This window comes from Echinops telfairi, unplaced genomic scaffold, assembly GCF_000313985.2.
Source record: "Echinops telfairi isolate 266 unplaced genomic scaffold, ASM31398v2 ScPeMD7_32;HRSCAF=126, whole genome shotgun sequence".
Lineage (NCBI taxonomy): Eukaryota > Metazoa > Chordata > Mammalia > Afrosoricida > Tenrecidae > Echinops > Echinops telfairi.
In genome coordinates, this window is record NW_022103929.1 from 2,339,114 (window position 1) to 2,364,517 (window position 25,404).

Genomic DNA, 25,404 nt, shown 5'->3' on the forward strand with positions numbered 1-25,404 from the left:
TATCATTGTAAATGAGGGTGAGTGCAGAGTGGAGACCCAAAGCCCATCTGTAGGCAACTGGACACGCCCTTACTGAAGGGTCACGGGGAGAAGACGAGCCAATCAGTGTGCAGGGTAGCAATGATGAAACATACAACTTTCCTCTAGTCCTTAAATGCTTCCTCCCCCACACTATCATTATCCCAATTCTACCTTACAAATCTGGCTAGACCAGAGGATGTACACTGGTACAGATAGGAACTGGAAACACAGGTAATCCAGGACAGATGATCCCTTCAGAACCAGTGATGTCAATGGCAATACTGGGCAGGCAGAGGGAGGGTGGGGTAAAAAGGGGGAACTGATTACAAGGATCTACATGTGACTTCCTCCCTGGGGGACGGACAACAGAAAAGTGGGTGAAGGGAGATGTCGGGCAGGGCAAGATATGGCAAAATAATAATTTATAAATTATCAAGGGTTCATGAGGGAGGGGGGAATAGGGAGGGAGGGGAAAAATGAGGATCTGATACCAGGGGTTTAAGTGGAGAGCAAATGTTTTGAGAATGATGAGGGCTATGAATGTACAAATGTGCCTTACACAATTGATGTATGTATGGATTGTGATAAGAGTTGTATGAGCCCCTAATAAAATGATTAAAAATTTTTTTGAAGAAATTCAGCTTACAGGAGAACCGAGTGACAGCCAAAGGAAGAATGTGGAAAGTATGGAAGCATTTTTATAGTGAGAACAACTTTAGTGTGATCAAATGATGATAGAAAATGCCCAAGAGTGAGTAGATGGTAAAGATTTCGAGGAGAGAGAGAGAATTACTGCTAGAATGAGTTTGTTTAGAGTGCAAGAAAGCGTGGATTCCAGACAATCTGAGGACCGATTCGCTTTAGGTTCAGGAGGGGTTGTTATAACAAGAGGGTAGGGTATGTCACAGTTGGGATGGTGTTCAGCCAGCACAATAAAATTGTTACCTCTAAAAATAAAATCATCAAGGGTTTCATAAGGGAGGGGGGAGTGGGGAAGGAGGGGGGAAATGAGGAGCTGATATTAAGGGCTCAAGTAGAAAGCAAATGCTTTGAGAATGATGATAGCAACAAATGTACAAATGTGCTTGATACAATGGATGGATGTATGGATTGTGGTAAGAATTATACGAGCCCCCAATAAAATGATTAAAAAAAAGTTTCCTCTCCTATATTGAGTTAACTAAATCTGAGCAAATGTCAATAAGGTCAGCAATCCTTCATAAAACATACCAGCCTCTAGCTATTCCTAGTATCTTTCCCTTGAATTTTATTTTGCTCACACACTAAAGAATTGAAGTCCAGAAACACGACAGTCTATTTTAACAATTCAATGTCTTTGTAGCCAAGATAATAAACTTGATTTTCTTTAGCAAGTCTTGGCATTTCATTGAAAAAATGCAAGTGATATTCTTCTTTTATCCAGTTATTTCTACACAGTAGTTCCTGGGGTCTAGTCTTTTGAGTAATGATGTTCCCAGCACCATGAATATTTAAAGCTGTGCAATTTACCAAAAACTGTAAAGTCTATGCTCTTTCTTAACCAACAGAGTATACCTTCAAGGATACTGTCAAAGTATCCCTCTTGTAAAGTACTGCGTTGGTGTATATAATTACCAATTCCTAACAGTTGTAACAACAGTGAAGGCAGCTCAGAACCATGAGACCTGACTGAAGAAGAAAACCCAAAGGGATACCACAGCACACCAGCTTATTGCATTACCTGGTGGAAGCTTCCAAGCTGTAGCACATGATGAGAGAACCAAAGCCGAGGGAGATGGAAAATGGACATCTCTCAGAATTGAGGAGAAAGAGAAAGCCAAGGTGGCTAGAATTTGGGGGGTAGTTCTAGAGATGGACAAACTGGACAGAGAGAGCATCCCTATGCGCCATGAAGCATAAAAGACTTTTACATTTATAGATTTCAAAATTCACTGTTAAAAAGATGAAAAAGCAAGCCACCAACCACAACAAAATATCAAAACATATATAGTCATGGAGTTGTATGCAGAATATATAACTCTTAATACTAATAAGGAAATGACTACTGGAATTTTTCTTTTTGGATTGGAAAGATTGAATAGTCACTTTACAAAAGAAGATATACAAACAGTCAATAGGCATACAGAAGATGCCAACATCATTAGTGCCCAAGTAAAATGCAAATTAAAATCACAATGAGATGTCATTATACATGGGCTAAATGTCAAAAGTAAAAGACTCAAGATACTATATGTTGGCAAAAATGTGAAATAACAAAATCCCATATTTTGCTGGTGGGAATGCAAAATGATACAAGTATTTTGAAAGAGTTTGGCAATGTTAGACATATACTTACCTTACAATTTAGTAACTCCTAACTTATATATTTACCCAGGACAATAAAAGCCTTTGTATGTGCAAAGACTTGAACTTGAATGCTCACAGCTCCTTTATTCATAAGAGCTAACTTGTACACATCTCAAATGTCCTTTAATGGGTGAAGGAATAAACAAACTTTGGTAAATCCATATGTGGAAGAGAACTTAAAAGAGGTAAAAACTATTAATATGTGCAATACCATGGGTGAAACTTCAAATCACACTGTAAACCACACCCAGTAAAAGAATCCAGACACAAAAGACTACATGCTTTCTAATTCTATGACTGTGGCATGCTATTAAAATTCCCATGCAGGCAGGAGAGCTCTGTGTGAAACAAGGCTGCTAGGAAACCTGAGGGACCTTTCTGAAGTGACATTAACACTGTCTATCAGGTTTGTAGCGACGGTTGCACTGCTGTGTACATATGGTGCTTTTCTGCTAAAGCAGAACCTTCTCCTAATAAGCAGATGTTATCTTCGTTCTGTAGTCTTCCAGGAAGTCAACACGCAAAATGCCTGGAGCACACCCCACAACTGTTGCCACGACCGTTGTGAAGCAGAGAGAACCAACCCAACCCAACTCACTGCTTCAAGTCACTTCTAACTCAGAGACGGTGCTCAGGATTTCCAAGCTGTCAATCTCAAAGTGAGCCAACAGTCTCACCTTTCTCACATGAAGTGTGGCTGGTGGATTTGAACCACTGAGTTCGAGGGTAGCAGTCCAATGCTTAGCCCTAATAGAAAGAACTGGAGGCATATAATACTTACTAGAGAATTAAGAAATGTTTATTTTTAAGAAATGTTTATTTTTAACCAATCTCTAAAAAGTTCATGGGTAACTTAAAGTGTGGGTAAGAAATATATATGATAACGTATGTAGACTAGACAATTTCTATAAACCACAAGAAAAAGACAACCCAATTAAAAAAATAAAAAATTTCAACAGGTATTTCACAAAGAAACAAAACAAAAAGAATAGCCAGAAAAACCCAACTAAAACCACAGTGAGATAAGCATCCAAGATGTCTGCCAAAGAGAAGGATTTCTTGTGCAATAAGAGAATACATTAGAGATAGCAAATTCAACTATACGGCAATTTGAAAGATCAGAACTATAATTGCAATGTTGAAGGAAGAAGATCCAAGGCTGAACTAAGCAGTTACTACAAGTTTCTAGAACTTGATGGTGAAATAAAAAAAGAAAGAAAAGAGGGAGCATGGAGCACTGAAAAAAATCCAGATAAATTTCAAACGACGGATATTCAGAAATATACCGACAGATATATATGGACAGACCTATATTCTGAGTGCAAGTATAAGAAAATTATTCTAGAAAACCTATTAATTCTATTCTTGAGCTACACCTCTAATTAAACTATAGCTTCACATCTAAAGAGAATTCTGAATTTTCTTAACTATCAGATGAATTTCTAAAAATTCTATGAAAAAGAAGGCAAGTCCTGACATACTAAGACAGACTGGTTTAAGACAATGTCAATCTTAAATGAAGAATATAGGAAACTTCAAGGCATTTTATGCTAGTTACAGCAACCACAGCAGATTGACGAGAAAAGAGTCCATGTTTTTATAATTCCCTTAATACAAAGTACTAGAGTCAGAAAAACTTTTCTATGGTGATATAAATTTGGAAAAGGTTGTACAGGATGCAGGTGGCATTCAGAAATCATGGGAATGTTTAAATCTTGGTTGGTTGCTGGTTACACAGGTGAACACAAATATCAAAATTCATCAAATTCTACACTTAAGATACGAACTTTAAAAGCTTTTGAATTGTGAATGGGACGAAGGTTTACAAAGCCAATCAGTTTTCCATTCAATAATTCATAGACATTTTCCTTCAAGTCACTGACTGCATACATGCAACGTACCATCTCTTATTCCACTTCCTCCCTGTTTTCCATTTCCATTCCTCCTTCTTTCCTGACTCTTCCAACCTTCTAAACTTCGTCCTTGAGCAAATGCTGCCCTTTTGACCTGGGATGGTTGAATGTTTCAAGGAGCATGTACTCCCCTAGTTTCACAGAGATGTGCATATTTTATTGTATATAACTCACACTGCACTTAAAAACCACAATAAAACCCCTACTAATCCCATCTACCACCATTCACTACCACATTTCTCAAAACGTCCCAATGATTACGAAGGGCAGCAGGTTTTATTATTTTATCTGTCATTCCGACACAGACCTTAATAGGATCTGTGCTCCCACAAAAGATCACAGATGTAAAGATAATCTTTCTGAGAATTCTGTCTCTTGCTTCTACCCACACCATGTCAAATGAATTTCCCTGAGCACTATCTAAGCAGATCATTTTATTGGTCATTTGGATTAGGTTACCCTATCATGTGGCTAATCTCTAACTTACTCTATCAATTCTCTTACCTTGGGTTATCAGGAGATTATACTTGTTTGTTATAAATAACGCTATTAAAAAGAGGGCGTGGTTTCCATAATCACTACTCTCCCCCAAAGGTCTATCATAATCTTCATTTAATTTTTTTTTAATTTCTAGTTACACCGCTAACATTGATACCACACTTACAGAAACTGCACTTCTGTTTTAGAATAATCATTATGCATTGATCCTAGCCTCCATCTAATCTATAAACAACTAAGAATTGTATTTTATCAATAAAGCAAAGAACAGATAGCACTTCTTAAGCCCTTACTGTGTGCTGTCAAGGTGCAAAGGGCTGGCAAATAAAGTTTATCGACTTTTACCTCATTTTAACGTTAATGCATGGTTTGCTGAACCCACATATTGACAAATAAAAAAGGCATTGCCACCACACATTACGAGGGGGGCTTATAAAAGTTTGTGGGAAAATAAAGAGTTGAGAAAGATAACAGAATTTTTTCATGAACCTTCAAAGCCTCCCTGTATAAACGATGAGGCCAAAGCATCTCATAGTGCCAGCAAAGAGGGAAAAGTTTCTTCTCAAGAAAACAAACATACAATGATGGAGGTATATCATGGACACAGGAGCCAACAGAAAGAGCTCCCAATGGCTAAGGCTGGTACAATTTAATCAACAAAATAAATTAAGTCGCTGTGGATTATAACCTAAAGTATAAATCCCCATGCTTATGCATTCATATAGAGATGAGTGGCTGGGAGAAGAGACAACTCTCCCGTGCTGGAGAATTACAAGTAACTCACGTAGACTGTTTCTTTGATTTTGTACCCTTGACGTTAAAAACGGCACTTTAACTCTATGGTCTTCTTCCTCCAAAGCCATAGTCTCGTAGAAAAACAAATCCCAACTGAAGGGAATGCTACAAAATAACTGACCCTCAAAACTGTCAGTCATTAAAACAAGAAAAGCCTGAGAAGCCGTAGTAGCCAAAAGTGGCCTAAGAAGATACAACAACTAAATGTAATGTGGTATTTTGTAATGGGATCTTGGAATAGAACAAGGGCACTGGATATAAACTAAAGAAACTTATGGTGTGAAATATATATATATTTACTTATACACAAACATACATAACTATAAAGGCAATACTTATTATACGAAACAAAAATAGAGGCTGAAAGGTTTAACTACCCAAATTAATTTCCAGTAATGATTTTCATTTACTAGGGACTAAATAAATGTTAAGACTGAATTTGTGGACTAAAACTGGTGGACATAATTGTGGTATATGCTCCTTAGAACCATCAAAGAGGTGGGCTCTGTTCTTAGGGCTGATTTCTAGGCCTCAATTTCCAGTATTTTAGGGTGCATGATGAAAACAATGGTGAGGCTTTCTGAAGTTTCTTTTAATGCTCTTCTAAAATAGTTTGTGCTAGTTTCGTTCCTTCATTTGAGTTTTAAAAGTTGTCTATTAGTCCGAACCACAGTAGCTCCCCTTGCTGTAATTCTTTTACATGACTATTTTTATACCTTACTGTGAGAATTGGCCCACTGAGTAACTTCTCAGTATTATCAAGGTACTGGGAACTGGAGGAAACCCTTTGAATACACACCCTTTGTATACTCAAGTTGAAAAATAGAAAGCTAAGAATGACAGGAAGAAAAAGAAAGTACCCAAACAAAGAAAGTGCGTGGAAGTCTGCCATGAGAAACAGCCAGCACAGGGAAGATTCTTACTCCCAAAGCTAGCTAGCTTGCTGCCTAAAAAAGTCAGTTCTTCTGATTGGTCCAGAGTGTTAGAAATGCTTTGTTAAAAGCAATTAAGTAATAACTTAAATAAAACAAACAATATGGCCCCAAACACTATGTTCTATATATTATGTTTCACAGAAATGGTTTTTGTTATATATTTTATTCTTAAAAAGTTAGCTTGTTAGAAGTAACTTTAAGGACTCCGTTTTTAAAATACCCTAAATAAATAAGACTGCCAGAAAAACAAATTCAAGATGCTTATCTATAATAATAATAATAATAATACGGCATCAAGACTGGATAAAGGCTAATTATTAACAGCCTTTGATATGCAGATAACACAACTTGGCTAGGTGTTAGTGAGGAGCACTTGAAGCACTTGTTGAAGATCAACAAATGAATGCCTAAAAATGAATGCAAAGAAAACAAAAATCCTCACATCTGGTCACATAAATGACATCAAGATAAACTAAGAAAAGATCGAACGCTGTAAAGGATTTCATTTTACGTGGATCTACAATCAGCACTTATGGAAGCAGTAGTCAAAAAATCCAAGATGTATTGCATTGGGCAAATCTGCTGCACAAGACCCTCTTACAAGGTAAGAATGAAGACATCATTACATTGAGTGCAAATGACCCAAGCCATGGTATTTTTAATTGCGTCATGTGAGAGATGGACAAAAACTACAGAAAAAGTAATGCATCTGAACTATGCTGCTGGCAGAGAATACTGACAGTTCTATGGACTGCCACAAAACAAATCTGTCTTAGAAGAATGGCTAGGATCTTCCTCAATAGCAAGGACAGTGAGACTTTGTCTCACATACTTCAGACATGTTGTCAGGAGAGAACATTCCCTGGTAAAGTGAAAGGTCAGTTAAAAAGAGGAAGATTCTTTTTCTTAAGGGTAGCAATATAACGTGGATGAAGGGAAACAGTAGTCAGTGTAAGATATGAAAATAAAAATAATTCACCAAGGGGTCATGACGGGGAGGGGAGAGGAAGAGGAGCTGATACCATGGGCTCGATATAAAGTAAATGTTAAGAAATGATGGCAACATACTTACAAATATGCTGGATACAACTGATGTATGGATTGTTATAAGAGCTCTAAGAGCCCCCAATAAAATGACCTTTAAAAAAAAAAAAGAAAAGTAACAGTCAGATGGACTGTTACAGTGGCCGCCAGCAACACGCAGACAATTAATTCTGAGGACGGCACAGAACTGGATGGCGTTCTGTTTCATTGTTCAAAGGTCACTAAGAATCAGAACCGACACAGTGGCACCTAACAACAACAAGAAATAAATTGGATAAACATCCAAAAGAAGAGAAAAATCAATTTCAAGGGATTTATTCTGGTGATCTGCTTTTGGATGTAAAATTCACAATTACTATAAAATCACCATTTACAAAAACACAAACAGATGTTAAAAGCTGGGCCAAAAGGAGGGATATATCATTAAATTTTTAAAAAAAAGGAATATTCAAATATTAAATACTCAGTAATTAATATTGTAATGGTTTATTTAATTAATATTTTAAAATTTCCGTTCCAGTAAACTTTACATTCCCAAGCTGTAGCACATCCCAAGCTGCACAACAGAGTAGAATTAGATTTTGATGGCCATGTAAGTGAAGGCATTATAGAATCTGCCCACAACTGTGTCAAGCAAGACAGAAGTTGGACTTCTAACAAAGAATGGAGAAAAAGAAATTTAGGTGCGCTACCAGAAAGAGGGCAATGCAATGGACAGAAAACATATATACTCTTAAGAGCAAGCAGTTCTAGTTTCAAATACTCTCATTCTCACTAACTTGTGTGACCTTAGGCAAGTCATTTATCTGGGGCCTTAATAGCCCTCTCTGTTAAATGCGGTCTCATCTCGCGAAGTTCAAAAAGATGAAATAAGCATGTGGACAGCTGGTAGCAGAGAGTGTGGCATATTCCTGCTAACACTTTCCAACCAGACTTGAGATTTATGGTGGTTGGCATACTTCCAATCTCGGAGGAGAGGCCAAAGGACAAAATGTGCAATTTGCCAGCTTTTCAGATGGAACTCATTGTAACCCAATAAAATTTTTTTTTTTTTTTAAAAAGTCTGTGAAAACGGAAAGTTGACTAAGGTGGAAACCTGTCAGAAAAGGACAACTCCAATACTTTCCAGTAATATGAACAGTGGAAAAGTGGTAAGACTGCGCCCTGGGTCACAGGCGAAAACTTGCAAAACCCAAACATCAAGCCAGTCTCTTCAGTTCTGGCTCTCAAAGTTTCACTGTACACAAGAATATAAATTAGGCAGCAGAAAAGCTGACACTTAAATGATCAATGGTGCCATGCTTGTTTTTAAACTTATGAACTAAGCTAACTGAAACATGATATAACTCTGTGTGAAATATATTTGCTGCTTATCTTTATTTTAAAAAAATTTGTGATCATGGTCTCATTTAGTAAGGAGCACTTCTATTTCAAGGCCATCAAATAATCATAAAAATCCCAAATGCTTCTAACTCTTCTTTGTTCACATTCTTTCTCTCTCAAGAAAGAAAAATAACTTACCCTAAAACATGCACAGCAAAAAGCCAACATGTACTGCAATCAATGAACTGCCCGAAACAGAACCAGACTCAATAAGCGGGTCTCAGAAGTGGTTTAAGGTCAGTGTTTCCAACTCTAATACACCCTTTAACTCTCATACATACATCAGCTAAGCGGTGATTTATTTGCTGTGCTGAATCTACAGCATGCGATGTAATAAAAAAAAGTAGATGGTCTCCTCAGGGAAAAAATGGCTCTGTTTAATAAAATAACGTTACTACATTGCTTCAATCCAAATATGGCATTCTAGTGCCATTCTAAAAATAACCTGAGTCCCATGTGATGTGCAGCCCTTCAGCTATGTTCATTTCCTTTTAGGGCTCAAGTTTCCCACAGGAAAATTAGTCAATGTTTGGCAAAACTGTCCCAAAACATGTATAGATAAGGAATGAATGCTAACTGCACCGTCAACCTTCTCCTACTTTGCTATTGTTGATTATCCTTCACAGCATTCCATCGTGGAGAGGTCCAAGAAACGGGCCCAAAATCTGTTACCTGACAAAAGTGAACACACAAAATGTCACTTTTGAGTAAAACGGTGTGGCAGTGATAGCTGGGAGTAACTTATGATCCAGCTAAATTAGCACAAAATCATATCCCAGACTACTCTTCTAATTAGAACTATCTGTCAACTTCCCAGCTTAATATAGCTTAACACTAATTATATTTCCTAACTTATACTATTGGCTTGGTTGATAAGGTATTATATGCTAAGAATAAAACTTTCTTAAAATCACCTACTAACAATACGCGCACACACTATTAAGCCCCACATTCTTCAAGCTATATTTTACGTACATAAACAAATCAATATCCAATTATACATTTTTATAAAGTCTTTAGGCTATATAAATTAAGGTAAAAATGCAAGTAAGTGAAATCTTTTATTAATTAAATAACTTAAAAATTAACAGGGTATAGGAAATAATTCCAACCAATTTTGACTAGAGGGCTTCAAGAAGTTCTTAGAAACATTCCATTATCTTTTAATTCCATTTTTTCATGAACTCTTTGAAGCCCCCTTGTATTTGTATGTAATACTAAAATGTTTAAAACTTTCCTAAGGAAAGTAGCACCTGGAATTAAAATTTGTAAATTTCCTTTTACTTACGATTCTTGGAAAACTATAAATTGCAAACTTACTGGGCTATATGAACAAAGAGACAACCTACAAGTTGGGAGAAAATGTTGAGGAATCATCAGCTATTCAACACAGCACTACTCCCAAAAGGTGAATGCAAATGTGGTACATTGGAATACTATTCAGCCAGAAAGAGAAATTACGTCCTGATATAAGATGCAGCATGGATAAACCTTGGAAACATTATGCTGAGTAAAATACGTCATTCAGAAAAGGACAAAGATTGTATGATCTCACTTATATGAAATTATTAAAATGAGGCACATGCATAGTCTATTAGGGGTTGTCAAGGAAAGAAAAAAGTAAGGAAAGGGAAGTCTTCATTCAGGTGGCAATGAGCTTCTTTCTAGTAAGCCTGATGGGAAGGTGGTGATGGCTACACTTTAAAGTCATTATTGCCCCTGAATTGTACATGTAAAATATTGAAATATCAAATATTTGTTTTATATATAGAATAGTAAAACCATTTATTGCACTATTCATAATCTTTCATTTTATTTAGGCAAAAACCCAACCTCCTAATATCGCTAGCAGTTCAACACCATCAATACCTTAACAGGCACTCTAGAACTACCCAGGTGATTTAGTTTAACTTGCCCTAACCAATCGCAAGTTGTGGCCAATTATCAAAAGAACTTAATTAAGGGCGTTTTTTTAATTAAGGTTTTTCAAATCTTAATTTGTTTGGTTGAAAAAAGTACCTATGGGAGGACTATTTTATTTACTTGGAAGAATAGAAACTAGTCCTACTTAGGGTATGATAACGCAATGAATTGTATTGGGCATGTGTTATATCGTGTAGAACAATGAAGATATAGTCACATAAATTTAATATTAGCCCATACCTGCACGCTTGTAGTCAGTGTATTCTGCTTGTTTCTTTGCTTTTGTTGCTTCCAAGTATACCAGAAACTCATTTTCATAGAATCTGACAAATGCTGAGCTAGTCTTTGGATTATTCGTGTGGCAGAACTGAGACTTGGTCTGGAGCCTAACCGAGTGCTCACCGTGTGCCAAGTACTATGTTAAGAGCTTCACAAGTGTCATTAGCTTATTTAAGCCTCACAACAATCCACTCCAAGTTCTAGTTAAGAAGGAGCCCTGGTTGGCAATGAACTGGAAACTGCAGGCCGGTAGTTTGAACTCACCAGCAGCTCTGTGAGAGAAAGATGAGGCTTTCTGCTCTCAAAGATTTAGTCTCAAAAACCCTAGAAGGAGTCGCCATAATACCAGCAGTGGGTGGTTGGGTTCTATTTTAAGAAAACAGAGACAAAGAGTTTATGTGTTGTAGGTCTTGCAGCTAGCAAGCGGTAGTGCGAAGATTCTAACCTAGGAACTGACTGCCTCTCAAACACATACAGTGAACCCTCGTTTATCGCGGTTAATCGGTTCTAGACCCTACCGTGATAAATGAAATTCCACAAAGTAGGATTCCTTATTTGTAAATCAAATATTTTCGTAGTTAGAGCATAGAGGACATGAAAAGACACCCTTTAGTCACCATTACACTCGTATTATCCAATTTATTAAACGAAAAAGGGAAAATACAGTAAAACATTTTGGACGTTACAATTATCATTTATTATTTATTATATTATGGCATCTAGTTTACAGTATTACATATTTCACATACAGTATTATTATATATAGTTCTTACAAATACTGTAATCAATAGCCTATGAAATGACTTAAGGGATGTACTCTACAGGTGGGTCGCCGTCTTTTTCCTCTGAAGGAGCGGGTGTAGGCAGTGGGTGCTGTTACGCAAAAACCGCGATATAGTGAAGCCGCGGAAGTCGAAGCGCGAAGTGGCGAGGGTTCACTGTATTTTTAAATCACTGTGCACATTAAATGGACTCTTTATTCCTGAAGGAAATAAATGGGCCCTCTTCATATGGACTCGGAATCTTAAAAGGTCCTTTGCCACAATGCATTTTCTTAAGACCAAAAGTTTTCAAAAGTTTAGTTGACATGACCTCTCTTTACCACTTCAGCCCCAAGCTTCTTTCCACTTTTTAAACTATTAAAGTTCTCACTTAGAAGCACCAATGACTTGTTCCTTGGTGAAGTGTATCAAATACCAGATGTATCTTAAAGTCCATGAAGTTGTATGGGACTAACCATCCTATAGAACACACTATAAAAGCATCAAAAGTGCACAAAACATCAATTTTAAAGCAGTGAGCAAACCATCCAAGGCAATACCTAAGGGGTTCCCCCCGAGAGAAGGAAGCCCACCAGGCAGCTCCACGTTCTCCCAGAACCTTTCCTCGGACGGCGTGTGCCGATGTGCAACAGGCCCTGAAAATCACTGGCAGACTCTGGCCAAGGTATGACAAAGAATTAGTAGTAGCAACCTTTTACTGAGATTTCACAACACGCCAAACACAATTCTACACACTTTAGATAAAAGATAGTAGCACATTTTCACAATAATTTTAATGAAGATATAATATCCCAAATTATAGAGGGGAAAACAATGGGTCAGACTCCAAAATCCATATCTCAAGGGTGGGGGAGAGAGGGAGAGACAGAGCAAGAAAACATGAACCACAAGTATAACCATAAGAGCAGTAGCAGTTTCAAGCGCCTTACTGGCAGCGTAACATGCATATGATCGTGAACTGACTCATGTAATGGTGGTGCCATCCTCATGTAAAGGCAAGGAGCCCTCTTGAAGCTCAGAAGACATACTTTACTGCCAGAAGGAGGATGGGAAATTTATGTGACTCTATCTTCATTGTTCTACACGATATAACACATGACCAATACAATGCATTGTGTTATCATACCCTAAGTAGGACTGGTTTCTATTTTTACAAGTATCATGCCATGAAGGAGGGGAACTTTTTAAATGAAAAAAACGTTAAGTCTGATTCTGCTCTCTAGTGGGCAACGAAGTCAGAGACACACATAGGGCTAAAACTGTTATTTGGTGGGACAATCTAGCTGTAAATGGCTTTGGCAGCAAAGGCTTTTGTCCTTCAGGAGTCAATTTCAGGAATAAATCATGCTATTTTAAATGCTGTAGCTTCTGCTTCCTCCCTGAAAGACCGTCACTGATTCAATTCCTTAAGTATTTTCAGAAAGCTCAACAAAAATCTTACTGTGAAAAAAATTGAACTCTCATATTTTCCTTTAATAATAAGCTAACAAATCTCTCATTAAGTGACTACAATTAGTAATTCAACATAAAGATGTGCCTTTTATTTTGCAAGGGCTTCCTCATGTCAAAGAGACCCTGGTGATATAGTCGTTAAGTACTTGGCAGCTGAGAGGTCAGGCTTTGAACCCACCAGCTGCCACACAGAAGACATGTCTGCTTTTGAAAAGATTTATAGACTTGGAAACCCACAGGGGCAGTTCTACTCTGACTTACAGGGTCACTATGAGCCACGGCAGTGGGTTTTTTTGGTTTTGTTTTTGAATTCTCATGCCAAATATTGTTTCATAATTGTGTATCATTTTATCACGGCCTAGAGATCATTCATTTGGGTTCCTTTTACCCTGTCCAGCTGGCGACTTCATGGTAATGTGATTCTAAGACTATGTGTATGGAGATGGCGGAGTGAAGCTGAAATTCTACTCTACTAGGAGCTTTCCCCCCAAATTCACTGCCATGTAGTCCATTCAAATTCGTGGCGATGCTCCCACAAAGCTGAACTGCCCTTGTGGGTTTCTAAGACTGGAAATCTTTACAGGGATAGAAACCCTCATCTTTCTCCTCCCTCAGAGTGGCTTGTGGTTGATTATGAATTGTGGACATTGAGGTTAGCAGCCCAACTTGTAGCCAGCCCATTGTGTTTCAAGGGACGCTACCAGGAGCGCAGCTTACCTCACATACATGCTGCTTTCTATGGCAACGCATACAATGCCTCCCCCTTATCTATGAATATATAAATCTCCGCACTTCTCTTGATTTCATATGAAGTCTTTTATTACAGATACTTGTGTGCCAGTCTGTTCATTTATTTTATACACACTTGTTTCTCATATATTTCTTCTTATGGTATCAAAGAAAATGTTATTAGTTTTTATCTTCTCTTGGCAAAAACCAAAATTTAAAAATCTGAAAAGATTAAAACAAATAACCGTGACATGGAGTGTCAATCTTAAAGTTCTAATGCTCTGCTAGCACAACTGTGAGAAGAATAAAAATACATTTGCTTATCTTCCGACAAGTTGAAATGCGGTGAGGAATAGGAAACTGCTCTGTAAAGGGCCATAGACAATAGTGCCTTTGCCCCCATCTTTTGCTCCTCACTTTTCCTTCTTCCCGGGGTTCTTTGGGCTTCAGATGAAGCTTATTTGCATTTTACTACATGTGGTCCATGTTTTTCATAAAAACTAACGTTCCTAAAATAAAGGAGCCTTAGTGGTGCTAGGCATTGGGCTGATAATTGCTAACTATATGGTCAGAAGTTCAAACCCACTGGCCACGCCAATGGAAAAAGATGAGGCTGGCTGCTCCCATAAAGCTTTACATCGCCTTGGGAACCCTACATAGGGTTGGCTCTGATTCAGGATCGACATGATGGCAGTGGGTTGGTCTTTTGGGTTATTACGAAAAATAGCACAGTCCTTAGTCCCTCCATCCTGCTTCCCTACTCCCCAGAGCCAACTATTTCCTTTCTCCCTCTTTCACCCTTTCTATTTCTGAATGAAACGCTCAGATTGCTCTATTTTAAGAGCAGTTTGGTGCTTTGCTTTGAGGCCTTGTCTTCAGACTTTCTAGTAATGGAAGTTGACACTACTGTTACATGCTCCCCCCACCATACACACACACCCTCCCCTTCAACCTTTCAACACAGTTCCACTACAAATTTTGGGTTAGATCAATACGGTTTGAAACCGAGCCAGAGTGAATTAGAGTTCATCTTCAATTTCTTGTATATTTCTGCAGTTATCACTTTTCTTTTGTTTGGTTTTCTATCAAAATTTCTTCCCCTATAGATCTGACAGAACTGTGAAATCCTCTTCTCAATATGGTCAAAATCTCAAATTGTTTTCCTTATAGACACTGCTCCTAGTGCTTTGCTCTCTCCTGTTCCAATTTGGTTATGCTGCTCTCTAGGGCTGCTGCACAACCATCTTCCTAGGATTCCCATCCTTACAGGAATTCTCTCCACGTCTTGCTAGTTTGGGGAGTCCCTGGTTTCCTGGGTTCTGCATGATCTTCCTATTGGATACATCTCTTTCGAGGGAAATATATCTTCAGTAATTTCTTGAGAAAGTATGTAATGCAGGTAAGTGTTTTAAGAAACTGCACATTTCAAAATAGGTTTATGCTAGTTCCCTACCCTAACTTGAATGAGTTTGAATGGACATAAAATTCTTGATTAGGAATCACTTCTTAAAAATTTGAAGCGATCCCCCTTTCATCTTCTTGCTTCAATGTGAATGAGAGTTCAGTGGTATTAAGATCTCTACAGCTTGTATGTTTTCATTTTTCCACCCTTCCCCAAAGCCTAAGAAGCTTGTTGTATTTTTTTTTTTTTTTACATCCTTGGTGTTCTGAAATTTCATGCTGTTACATGGTTTGGAGCCTTCCACCGCCATTGTGTGAGGACCTTCACACTGGAGAGAGACTCGTACCCTTCAGGGGCGGACATGGCCATTGGTGGCACTTGAGAGTTCCCTCCTCTTTCACTTTCTAGGAAATTTGTCAGTCAGACTTTGGGCTTCCTTGATTGAGCCTTTAATTTTCTTGCATTTCATTTACTAGTGTCCATCTTTTTTCTTCTCTCTACCTCCTCCACCTCCACTATCTGGCCTACTTCATCTTCCAACTGTTCCGCAAGCCTCTCTCATTAGACCTAAATCCCAAGAATGCTCTTGTTCTCTTAAATGCTTCCTTCTCGTGGCACCCAGTTCTTTTAATGGATGCAAAATCTCCAACAATTTTAGTTATAAGTGGAACAGTTGGGGAAATTTTCTCTGTAACCTGCACTGTGTTTCCTGTCATTTCCTTTGTAGTGGATGCTGCATTTTATGTGAGAAGCTTTCCTCATAAATCCAGCGATATCTGGCTGTTTGTTAATATTTAAACAGAGGAAGTGAAAAATTAAACGGAAGCTCTATATGCCTGGACAAGGTCTGTTGACCAAGCAGGTAATATGAACCTTCAAGTGCCAGTCCTTAGACTAGCCTCTATTTCTTTCTTACTTACAGGGTTTAAGGCTGGCTAAAAACATTCTGGAAGTGAAGTGGGACAAAAGAGCTGATTATTTAATATGCAGACCTTCTCTGGAAACTCGTGGGTTGATCAAGGTACTTTATCCTATCATTGGCTATGCCTGGTGTCCAATGTCTGCGATTCAATGTTTGTAATGAGCAAACTTCCCAACTCCTGTTGGCATAATTAAATATAGTTGACTGCTTAGGCAAGTTTGGGATGGGGAGCAAAGTGTGATGAAGTGGGGGACTGGGACATGACAATATTTAGATATTCTTTATATACACTTTCTATTAAAGTTTTCTTCTCTTTTCAGCCTCTTTCTTATTCCCTGCTACTAAGAAGTATCTTGGGAATTCAACTCCCAAGTGTTTCTTAGGTTACATGGGTAAATCAGCTTGTTTCTTTGATCCATCCCCCTTGACTTTCGGACTCAAGTTTTGTCTATTCTGCAGTCAGTTTTCATTTGGTCAGTGTGTTTCTATATTACATATTCTGTTGGCATCATTCATCTTGTCATGACCTCTGCTCGTCTTCTACTTAGTCCACATAGGTTATGCTTATGCTATTCTTTTTGTTAATAGAAAATTAACCTTGCGCATTCAATCTGCTGTATTTGATAGAAGTCTGCCCTTTTTCTTCTTCCTAAAAATCTAATGCTTCTCTAACCCTAAATTTCTCCAGCTGTATTATAGGGTTAATAAAAATAACTACCTCATAGGTTGCTGTGAGAATTAAATGAGTTTAAAATGCAAGCGTTGGAGTCAGAACGGCCTAGGTTTGAAACCCAGATCTTCCACTAATTAGCTAAGCGAGTCTGGCAACGCTAATCCTCAGTTTCTTCATCTCTAAAACGGAGTTAATGAAACTAACTGGTCACATAGTACTGGAAGGTTTAAATAAAATGTTTATAAAATACTGAAACATAAGAAACCTCAAGTAAAATTTATATTGCTATTCATACTGTTTCCTATGCTTAGAGTTCCAAGCCTTCTGCATGGTATACTAAGATAACACATCCAGAAGTCTGGATTTTATTATAAACAGATCTTAAATTAGTTCCTTAAACAGATCTTAAACTGCCTGTGAAACAAAGCAATTCACACCAAAGGATCTCCAAGGTCCTTTTCTAGCTCCCAAGTTCCCCTCCCTTTGTACTAAACATCTTAGAGACTTCATGTCTCTATCCTATTTTTTGAGTGATGGTTAACTTTCAACGTACTTTTGTATCTTGCTTTTCCAAGTAAGTAGTTTATAGATGATACACACAAACCACGTCAGTTATTGCTCTAGAGTTTAGGAATGTCCTTTTAGTATTAATCCGTAAAATAACTATCTTGTAGAATACAAGAGCAGTGGCATCTATAGACTACTTTCACGGAGAGTTTCAGATTCATAAGACTACTAAGATTTAAAAAGAATTAGACTAAAAGATAAGTAATTGAAGAAGAAAATTTGACTATGGAAAGAATATGATTAGAAGTCATAGAATGGGCCAACCATTCTTTCTATAAAATATTTTAAAACTTTTACTCTGAGCCGAGTTCTATGTTAGAACCGCGGGGATAAAGATGTGAAGAGCCATGTTCCTTGCCAGAGAGTTGAGCACAAACCAAAGAAGTAAATGAAAGCAATTTTATATTCAATTCCAAGCTGTTGTCATCTTAGAAAAGTGATGATTTATCTTGTTCACAAATTTGGGATCGCCAAGTGTTGTGGTGTCGTGACCTAGCATGGGGCGAGGGGAAACACGTCCCAGGGTAGACTTCCTGACATGCAAAAGTGTAAGAGAACAAATGACAACAATCATGTTTATTTGCACAGAATTTTTAGCATTTACAAAGCACTTGCACATCCATTAACGAATTCAATTCTCAATGTTACCATATGATGCATGAAGGAATCATTATCTACTTTTACAGAAAAAAACAGCATTTCGCAAATCAATTTGCCCTACCTTACAAATTATTTGTAATAGAAACCCAGATTTTTTTTGATTCTCAGTTCAAAGTTCATTTTATCAGATCATGCGGTCCTTTGGTAGCCCTGAAATTGAAGCTACATGACTCATTTATAGCCACCGAAATGTCTAAAGCATTATCAGTCTGAAAAATATATTAGTAATATGTACACTCAATATATATATTCATACTTTGCTTCTTCATCCTTAAATGCAAAATATCATGCAAAAACTTACCACATAAAGTGATTTATGAAGACTTTTTAAAATCCCATTATTTTCTATCCTTCAACTTCCCAAATTCTGCTCGTATAACAAATAATGGTTTTCTGATCATTTATTAGTCAAATTATACAGAAAAACACAGAAATTAATGTATTTCCTACAAAGCCCCTGTGCAGATTTCCAATCAAATCTGAAAGTTGAGGAAATCCTCAGTGAAATCACTCCACTAACCAGGTGTCTGTGTATCCCTGCCACTTCATATTCAAGTTCAAGAAGGTGGACAATGTAATTATATTACAAAAATTCAAGTTTTCTCAATCTGTAAAGCATTGAGACCTTAATTCAAGTAAAAAAAAGTCTTTATAAAAGGCTCACAAAGTATTTATCTATAAATAAAGCTTACACAAAACCATTTGTCAAATGGAATTTTGCTACAAGTCAACAGGCCCATGAAAACATCAAACATTCATGCTGATGCGGTTACATTTGTCCTTGTGACGATCATTTCTCCGCTGAGGCAAATATGCCTAAAATGAAATCATTACGTAAAGCACAGAACTAATTTATAAATATAATAATATAATCTTATTTCAAAATTTAATATAAAATAACTTCAACTCAATCAGTGTATGCCTCTTCTGACATCAGTCACATACCATATAAAGTTAAATGAGATGTCCTGCTAAAGCCCAAGGTTTTAAATACATTTTTATGGTATTTAAATACATTTTCCCCTCATTCCGAACTAGTCAAATTGGTACTTAAGCCAAACATCAAATGTTTTATTAAATGTGCCAAGATGAAAAAAGATTATTTAAAACAAACAAACACACTCAGATTTTCAAAATGTGTCACATAGAAATTGCCCCAAGCCACTGGAGATGATCCGACTGATTCAGGGCCCCTCCACATTCTAACATACACATTAAAATGCAGTATGGACAACTAATGTAAAAAGAGCAACTGGATACATGAGAAAAACCTTACGAGTTCATACAGCACAATAAGGACACGATAAACTAGAAGGACACACGACTTTAAGCAAGTATCAGTTTGGGGAGGGGAGACCTTTAATTTTGGTTAAAATCACTGTATAAATTTAGTATCTACTTTAGCTTTTGTCTGCAACATTATCATAGCTTCAAATGTGAAAAAAAAGCCTCTAATTGTATTTGAATTTGGTCCTTAAAAAATAATGTAGAAAAGCTATAAACAAAAGCATTTAGTAAGAGATTTGTTATCTTTCTGGTATTTAAAAAACCAGCTTGAATGGCCATTACAAGAAAATTAAACAGCTATTTCCTTTTTTCATTCTTGTAAGATGGAGCCCTTTCTGAGGAAAAAAGAGAGTAAAGCTTTCTAATTTCATATCTGTTTTTGATAAAAATTAGAAGTCTTAAAGATTGCCATATTTGCTAGACAATTTTCACAGTTTGTACTAATACATCAAAATACATAAAGTGTAAATTTTGTTTTTTAGATCATTACCATTTAAGTAAAGGAAAAATGTGTGCAATTACTTTCCAGAATCCAGGAAAAGCGTTTTCTTCCCAAACTAGTAATTTAAAAGCCATTGCACATAGCTTATTTCAAAATTTCTATTTTGAAATAGCTTAGAATCAAAATTTTAATACTAAATATAAAGTGTGAGCAAGCTTTGGACAGAACTCAGATTTTGAATTTTGGATGTTTACCTAACATTTATTCATTTAAAATAAGAGAAAAATAAATTATATATTTTCAGGTTAAAATAAAATTGATGGCTAAAATCCAAAAATACTGTCCCTATTTAAGAGAAGGGGGGATTCTAAAGTCAAGATGGAAAACCCAAAGCCTATCTACCTGTTTTATAAATACTCATGTCCTTTCTTGGATTCAGAAGCCCACGTCTCTTGGGTTTCTTCCATATTCCATCTCAGTGAACACCATTGTAGCACTCAGATTATAACATCTAGCCAAAGGCAGATATCAAATAAATTTCCTGAAAATTCCCAAATTACTGAAACCAGTAGAGGAAATAGTATCATGCCTGGAACTGCTGGGAATGCCTGGAACTGCTGGGAATCCCCTCTTTTTCAAAAATAAACCCCTTCCATTCATTTTTATGAACAAATTATCACTACTCCATATAAATGCATCATTCTCACTAACACAGCTAGAGAACAATAATAAATTTTATGGCTTTGGTGAGAAGTTTGGCTAAAAAAGAAAATAGAGTACTCCTAAGGGAAGAAATGTGTCCCAAAGGGTTCCTCGCTACATCCCCCCAGGAAGAAAATAACAACAAGAAAAGGAGACGGGGATTAGCCAGACATCTTCATCCCTCCTTCAAGGGGGGACTCATTAATATTCAATAAAAAGAAGTTTTCTGAAATGAGCTGCTTCTATAGATTCAATTTAACCACAAAGAAACCACCCTTGCATTTAAAAAATGAACTAATTAAAACAGTATATATCTTTTATTCATTTTCTCATAATATTCTTCTCTTTGATGTTCTATAATGCCAATTTTTTTCTATAGCTAGAACAGAAGGCACCTTGTATATATTTTACCATTATAAAAATTACAGCCATCAGCCTATCAGTTATTTGTTGTAAAATAGAAATCCAACTCAATTCACATATTCTCAATACACATATAAAACAAAGGTAAGGCACAAATACCACAACACTTTCATGTCTATGCACACATTTCTTTAGATCTCTGTGAAGTAGGGCACAAAGAGTAACTCAGTTTTTCAGAAATTATATGATTTGGATGCACTTCTGCTTCACTGTTGAGTGTAACATTCTGAAATTATTTAAATGTTCACATTCCCCCTAATGAGAATTCTCTCAAGAGAATAAAACATTAAGCTTTCTAAATGACAGTGCTAGAAGTTATCATCAGGTATGTTTTGGAACGCACGTGTACACACGGAGGGGCTCCAGAATGCTCACAAAATTTTATTTCCTTTTAATTCCATTTTCCCAGGAACTGTTTGAAGCCCCCTCACATATAATCTGGGTTAATTCATCAGTCTATCTTAAAATAAATCATCTGCACATGGAACTCGAACAGCTGGAAAGAACCCAGAGTGGGTCAAGAAAATGATGACTTTTTAAAATGTTGAAGCTTTTCACACCCAGAATCAGTCATGCCAGTTTAAGAGAGGTGTTAGATGGGCCTTTATTTATTTTAAATCTAAGAAGTGGAGTCATTTTCAAGGCATTTCAAAAACTGAAACCAGAAGAATTTTTATTTTTGTGGTCCTGATTTTTCTGGTTTAAATATATTGTTTAGAAAAACATTTTCTGTATGCTTGGAGGGTTACTTTGGATGGACCATTCTATGGGATTGCTGAACATCAAATTATTTTGTCCCAGATTTCCTAGTAAACTAGATATAAAAAGAAATAAAAAAAGAAAATGCACATACACACAAACATGTACACACACAGTGACCCAATATCTGTGCCACTTTACACCTGGCATCCATTAGGGGGGCCTTTACTTCTAACTGTGTAAGGATCCTTGTCTGTGGTCTCCCTCCCACAAGAAGTACACATGGCCCCTGAGAGGCGTTTTAATCCCCTCTGGAAGACGCTGTTGGAGAGACTATAAATGATACAGTTGCAGAAACTGTTACTAATAGCAAGCCAGGTGGTCAAGAAGGATGCCAAGTGGTTGCTGAAGCCAGTAGAGCTCTCCAACAAAAAGTATATAATATACGGCAGCCAGAGGATATAAAATACACTAGTGATTCGGAAGAGGACCATGGCATAGCGTTTATCGGGGCCAGCCTGCACTTCGCCAGCCTTCTCACTCTGGCTGCTGAAACGGGCTTGCCTTTCACTGATTTCCTTTGTGTGCTGTTGGCATATTCGGAAGATGTTGAAATAGGTGAAGCACACAACAAGGGCTGCTGGGGCATACAACATCATCACAATGAACATGGTGAAGTATGGGTTGGTATACCAAGATTCTGCACACCACTGAAAGACATCTCCATGATACCCAGGTTTGCCCCAGTGGAAAAAGGAAGGCAGGAAGACCAGAGTGGAATACAGCCAAATCAGTAAGATGCACAGGCGCAGTCTCCAGCGTGTCACCAGGGTATTATAGATCAAAGGCTTAGTGATAGCAATGTATCTATCGATGCTGATGCAGGCCAGAGAAGCCATGGAGACACTCTTCAGAACTGATACCACAAAACCAAATATCTGGCAAGTCAACGACTCTTCTACTGGAAGCGGGTAGTGTAGGAGAGAAAAAGAAGGAACCAGGCAGCTAACCCCAACCAAAAGGTCAGCATACGCCATCGTCTGTATGAAATAACTTGTAGTGTGGTGGTTCAACAGAGGTGCACAGTGAAATACAAAAATCACAATGAGGTTGCCAGAAATGATCAATACGGTGAGAAAGACAATAATCAGCACTTCCAAAAGGCAAAAATCAACAGTGTCCAAATAACCAAATGCCAAGAGGCAAAAGGGGCGGCTGCTCTGATTACCATCCAAGGTGAAGTTCATCTTGAGCTCAGGAGTGATCTCTCACTTCATGCTGCCACTTGGCTGCTGCTGGCAGTTCAAAGGAGCAACTGCTGTCATTGCGGTCAGCTCTGTGCATGTGTAATAATGTCAGAGGAGCCTTAGTCCCCACGATCCTGATGCTGCTGCTCTGGTGCATTGCCTGCAGTACAATTCCCCTTTAAATCCTTCTTGGAATAGCGAGAGCCAGCAGCAGTTGTCTGGCCAGTCCCAGATGTGGCCATAGTGGCAGGTTCACCATACACATAGCACCAGGAGAGTAAGATAAACTCTGGGGATAATGTCTTCAGGCCAATTGAGGGTAGGGGAAGGGGCAGAAGAGAAGGGAGGAAGATTAGGAACTTCAGCAGGAGTTGTAATGAGGGTCCTCTAAACAGCTGATAGAAGAAAAGGAGAGAGCAATTTTACATTTCGCATCTAACACCCTAATCAAAGAACCTGGCTAGCTCAGGCTGGTATCACCCTTTCCACCAGATACCCATGGCTACCCCCAGCAGCACCCCACATAACACTGGTCCTTAGGCTCCAGAGGAAGCACAGCAATAGCAAGCTTTGAAGATTAACATAAAACAAAATCAATAGAAGGCAAATCAATCTACACCCCCATTCCTTTCATTAGAGCCTTTTGCAGGGAGAAAACAAGAGTACACTTAAATTTTTTCATTACCTCTACATTTCTGAAAACGTTTCACTATAATTATCACTGATAAAATTAGCTAATTTATTTTCATTGATGCCAATGGGATATTTTGCCTCGTTACAAAATTTACAAGAAAAATGATCTGTTTAGTTCAATTTCAATGTGTTACCTGTAATTGTGTATGCTGCAATCCAAACAAAAGCCACAATACATCCTTAACAGAATGCCTGGAAAAGCAGGAATGTGCTTCAGCCCAGATTACTGCAGAACTGAGACAGAGGGAGGGGATAAAGGAGTAGGAGGGGAAACAGGGAGAAGACAGGGTTTGGGAAAAGGAAGAAAAGGGGGAGGGGAAAGAAAACGCTTGCGCACTACACTCTGGCATCTCATTAGAATGCATCATCAGAGAGGTGCCCCTCAATTCCCAGACTGCACAGTGGGGGGGCAGGCGGGGATGACTTAATATGCCCACAGCCCGCAGTGCAGCATTTTAAAGCTGTTTTCTTGTCTGTCTGGAAAGTCCCTTCTAGCAAATGAGCAGAATTTAGACAGTTTGTAAAGAGATGGGGAATTAATAGGGACACGGTGCCGTTAGGGGTTAGGCTGAAATACACTGCTAGAGGCGGAATGATAAGGGGAAATTCCTACTTCCTTGCAGGATTTCCCCAAGGAATAGAGAGCAATATTCATGAATTTTAACATTAACAGTGCAAGGCAACTTAAGTTAAGTAGTAACTAGAACCCTAAACATTTAGCTTTAATTTTCCTTCTCATAATTTACTAGATAATGACTAACATTAAGAAAACCCAACTAAACCAAACCCATTACTGCCAAGTTGATGTGGACACATCATGAGTCTATATGGCAGGGTAGGGCTGGCCTACTGTGTTCTCAAGGTTGTAATCTTTAAGCAAGCAGAGTACCACATCTCACATCTTTCTTCAAAACCAAAAAGATAATCACAATTAAAGCAAACTAGAAAATTCATCTTTTCAAGAGAAAAATAAAGATAGCCTTACCCCTTCTGAACACGACAAATAATATGCACCAAGAAAAATCACCAGGTCCCTGTACATGGCAGTGCCCTATAGTTTTGCAAAGCCATTTTGTGATTATAGTTTTGTTGAGAAGCAGTATGCAGAAGTCCAAATAAAGATGGGAAAGTAAATGTAGCCACTTCCAGCCCAGCTTGAAAATTATGGGAAGTTTCACAGTACAAATTGGCCTTTGTCTTATAAAATATACTCTTTGTGTCCACTTCAAACAATGCCAACTGGGTTTATACTGTGGCTTTTCTGATGACGTCATAAATGATTACAATTTTCAGCTAACTGCAGGGTGCTGTGGAAAATGGGTGTTTTTACTCTCTTTCCCTCCAGGTGCCTTTGAACTCTCAGCTCATCCTAGAGAAACTCCATGGCACACAACAGTATCAACAGCAGTGTAGAGAAAATAAGCCCAGGCTGGCATCTGTCTGCACTCCAGGAAGTCTACACAGCTGGGTGGAGACATGTATGGTGTTTTCAACTTTCATTTGTTTTACAAACACGGTTTCTCGCTTCCAGCAAATGGCCACCCCAAAACCAAGAATCAATGGATTGCCTTTTGAGATCAGAAGCAC

At 37.8% G+C, this 25,404-nt stretch overlaps 2 protein-coding genes across 5 annotated transcripts in view; both read right to left on the reverse strand.

Moving 5' to 3' along the window:
- The window catches only part of RABGAP1 (RAB GTPase activating protein 1), a 188,934-nt gene that overhangs the window by 41,631 nt on the left and 121,899 nt on the right, over window positions 1-25,404 (reverse strand). The window lies entirely within an intron of this gene.
- On the reverse strand, window positions 20,644-24,106 carry GPR21 (G protein-coupled receptor 21). The gene is made up of 2 exons (XM_004716470.2): window positions 23,952-24,106; window positions 20,644-23,519 (listed from the first exon to the last, which is right to left on the reverse strand). Exon 2 carries the CDS (start codon window positions 23,122-23,124, stop codon window positions 22,075-22,077), a length of 1,050 nt encoding a protein of 349 aa, XP_004716527.1. The 5' UTR covers window positions 23,125-23,519; window positions 23,952-24,106; the 3' UTR covers window positions 20,644-22,074.

Excerpts from the sequence above, each read along its gene's own strand:
- GPR21 (XM_004716470.2), bottom strand. The coding sequence starts at position 23,124 with ATGAACTTCACCTTGGATGGTAATCAGAGCAGCCGCCCCTTTTGCCTC.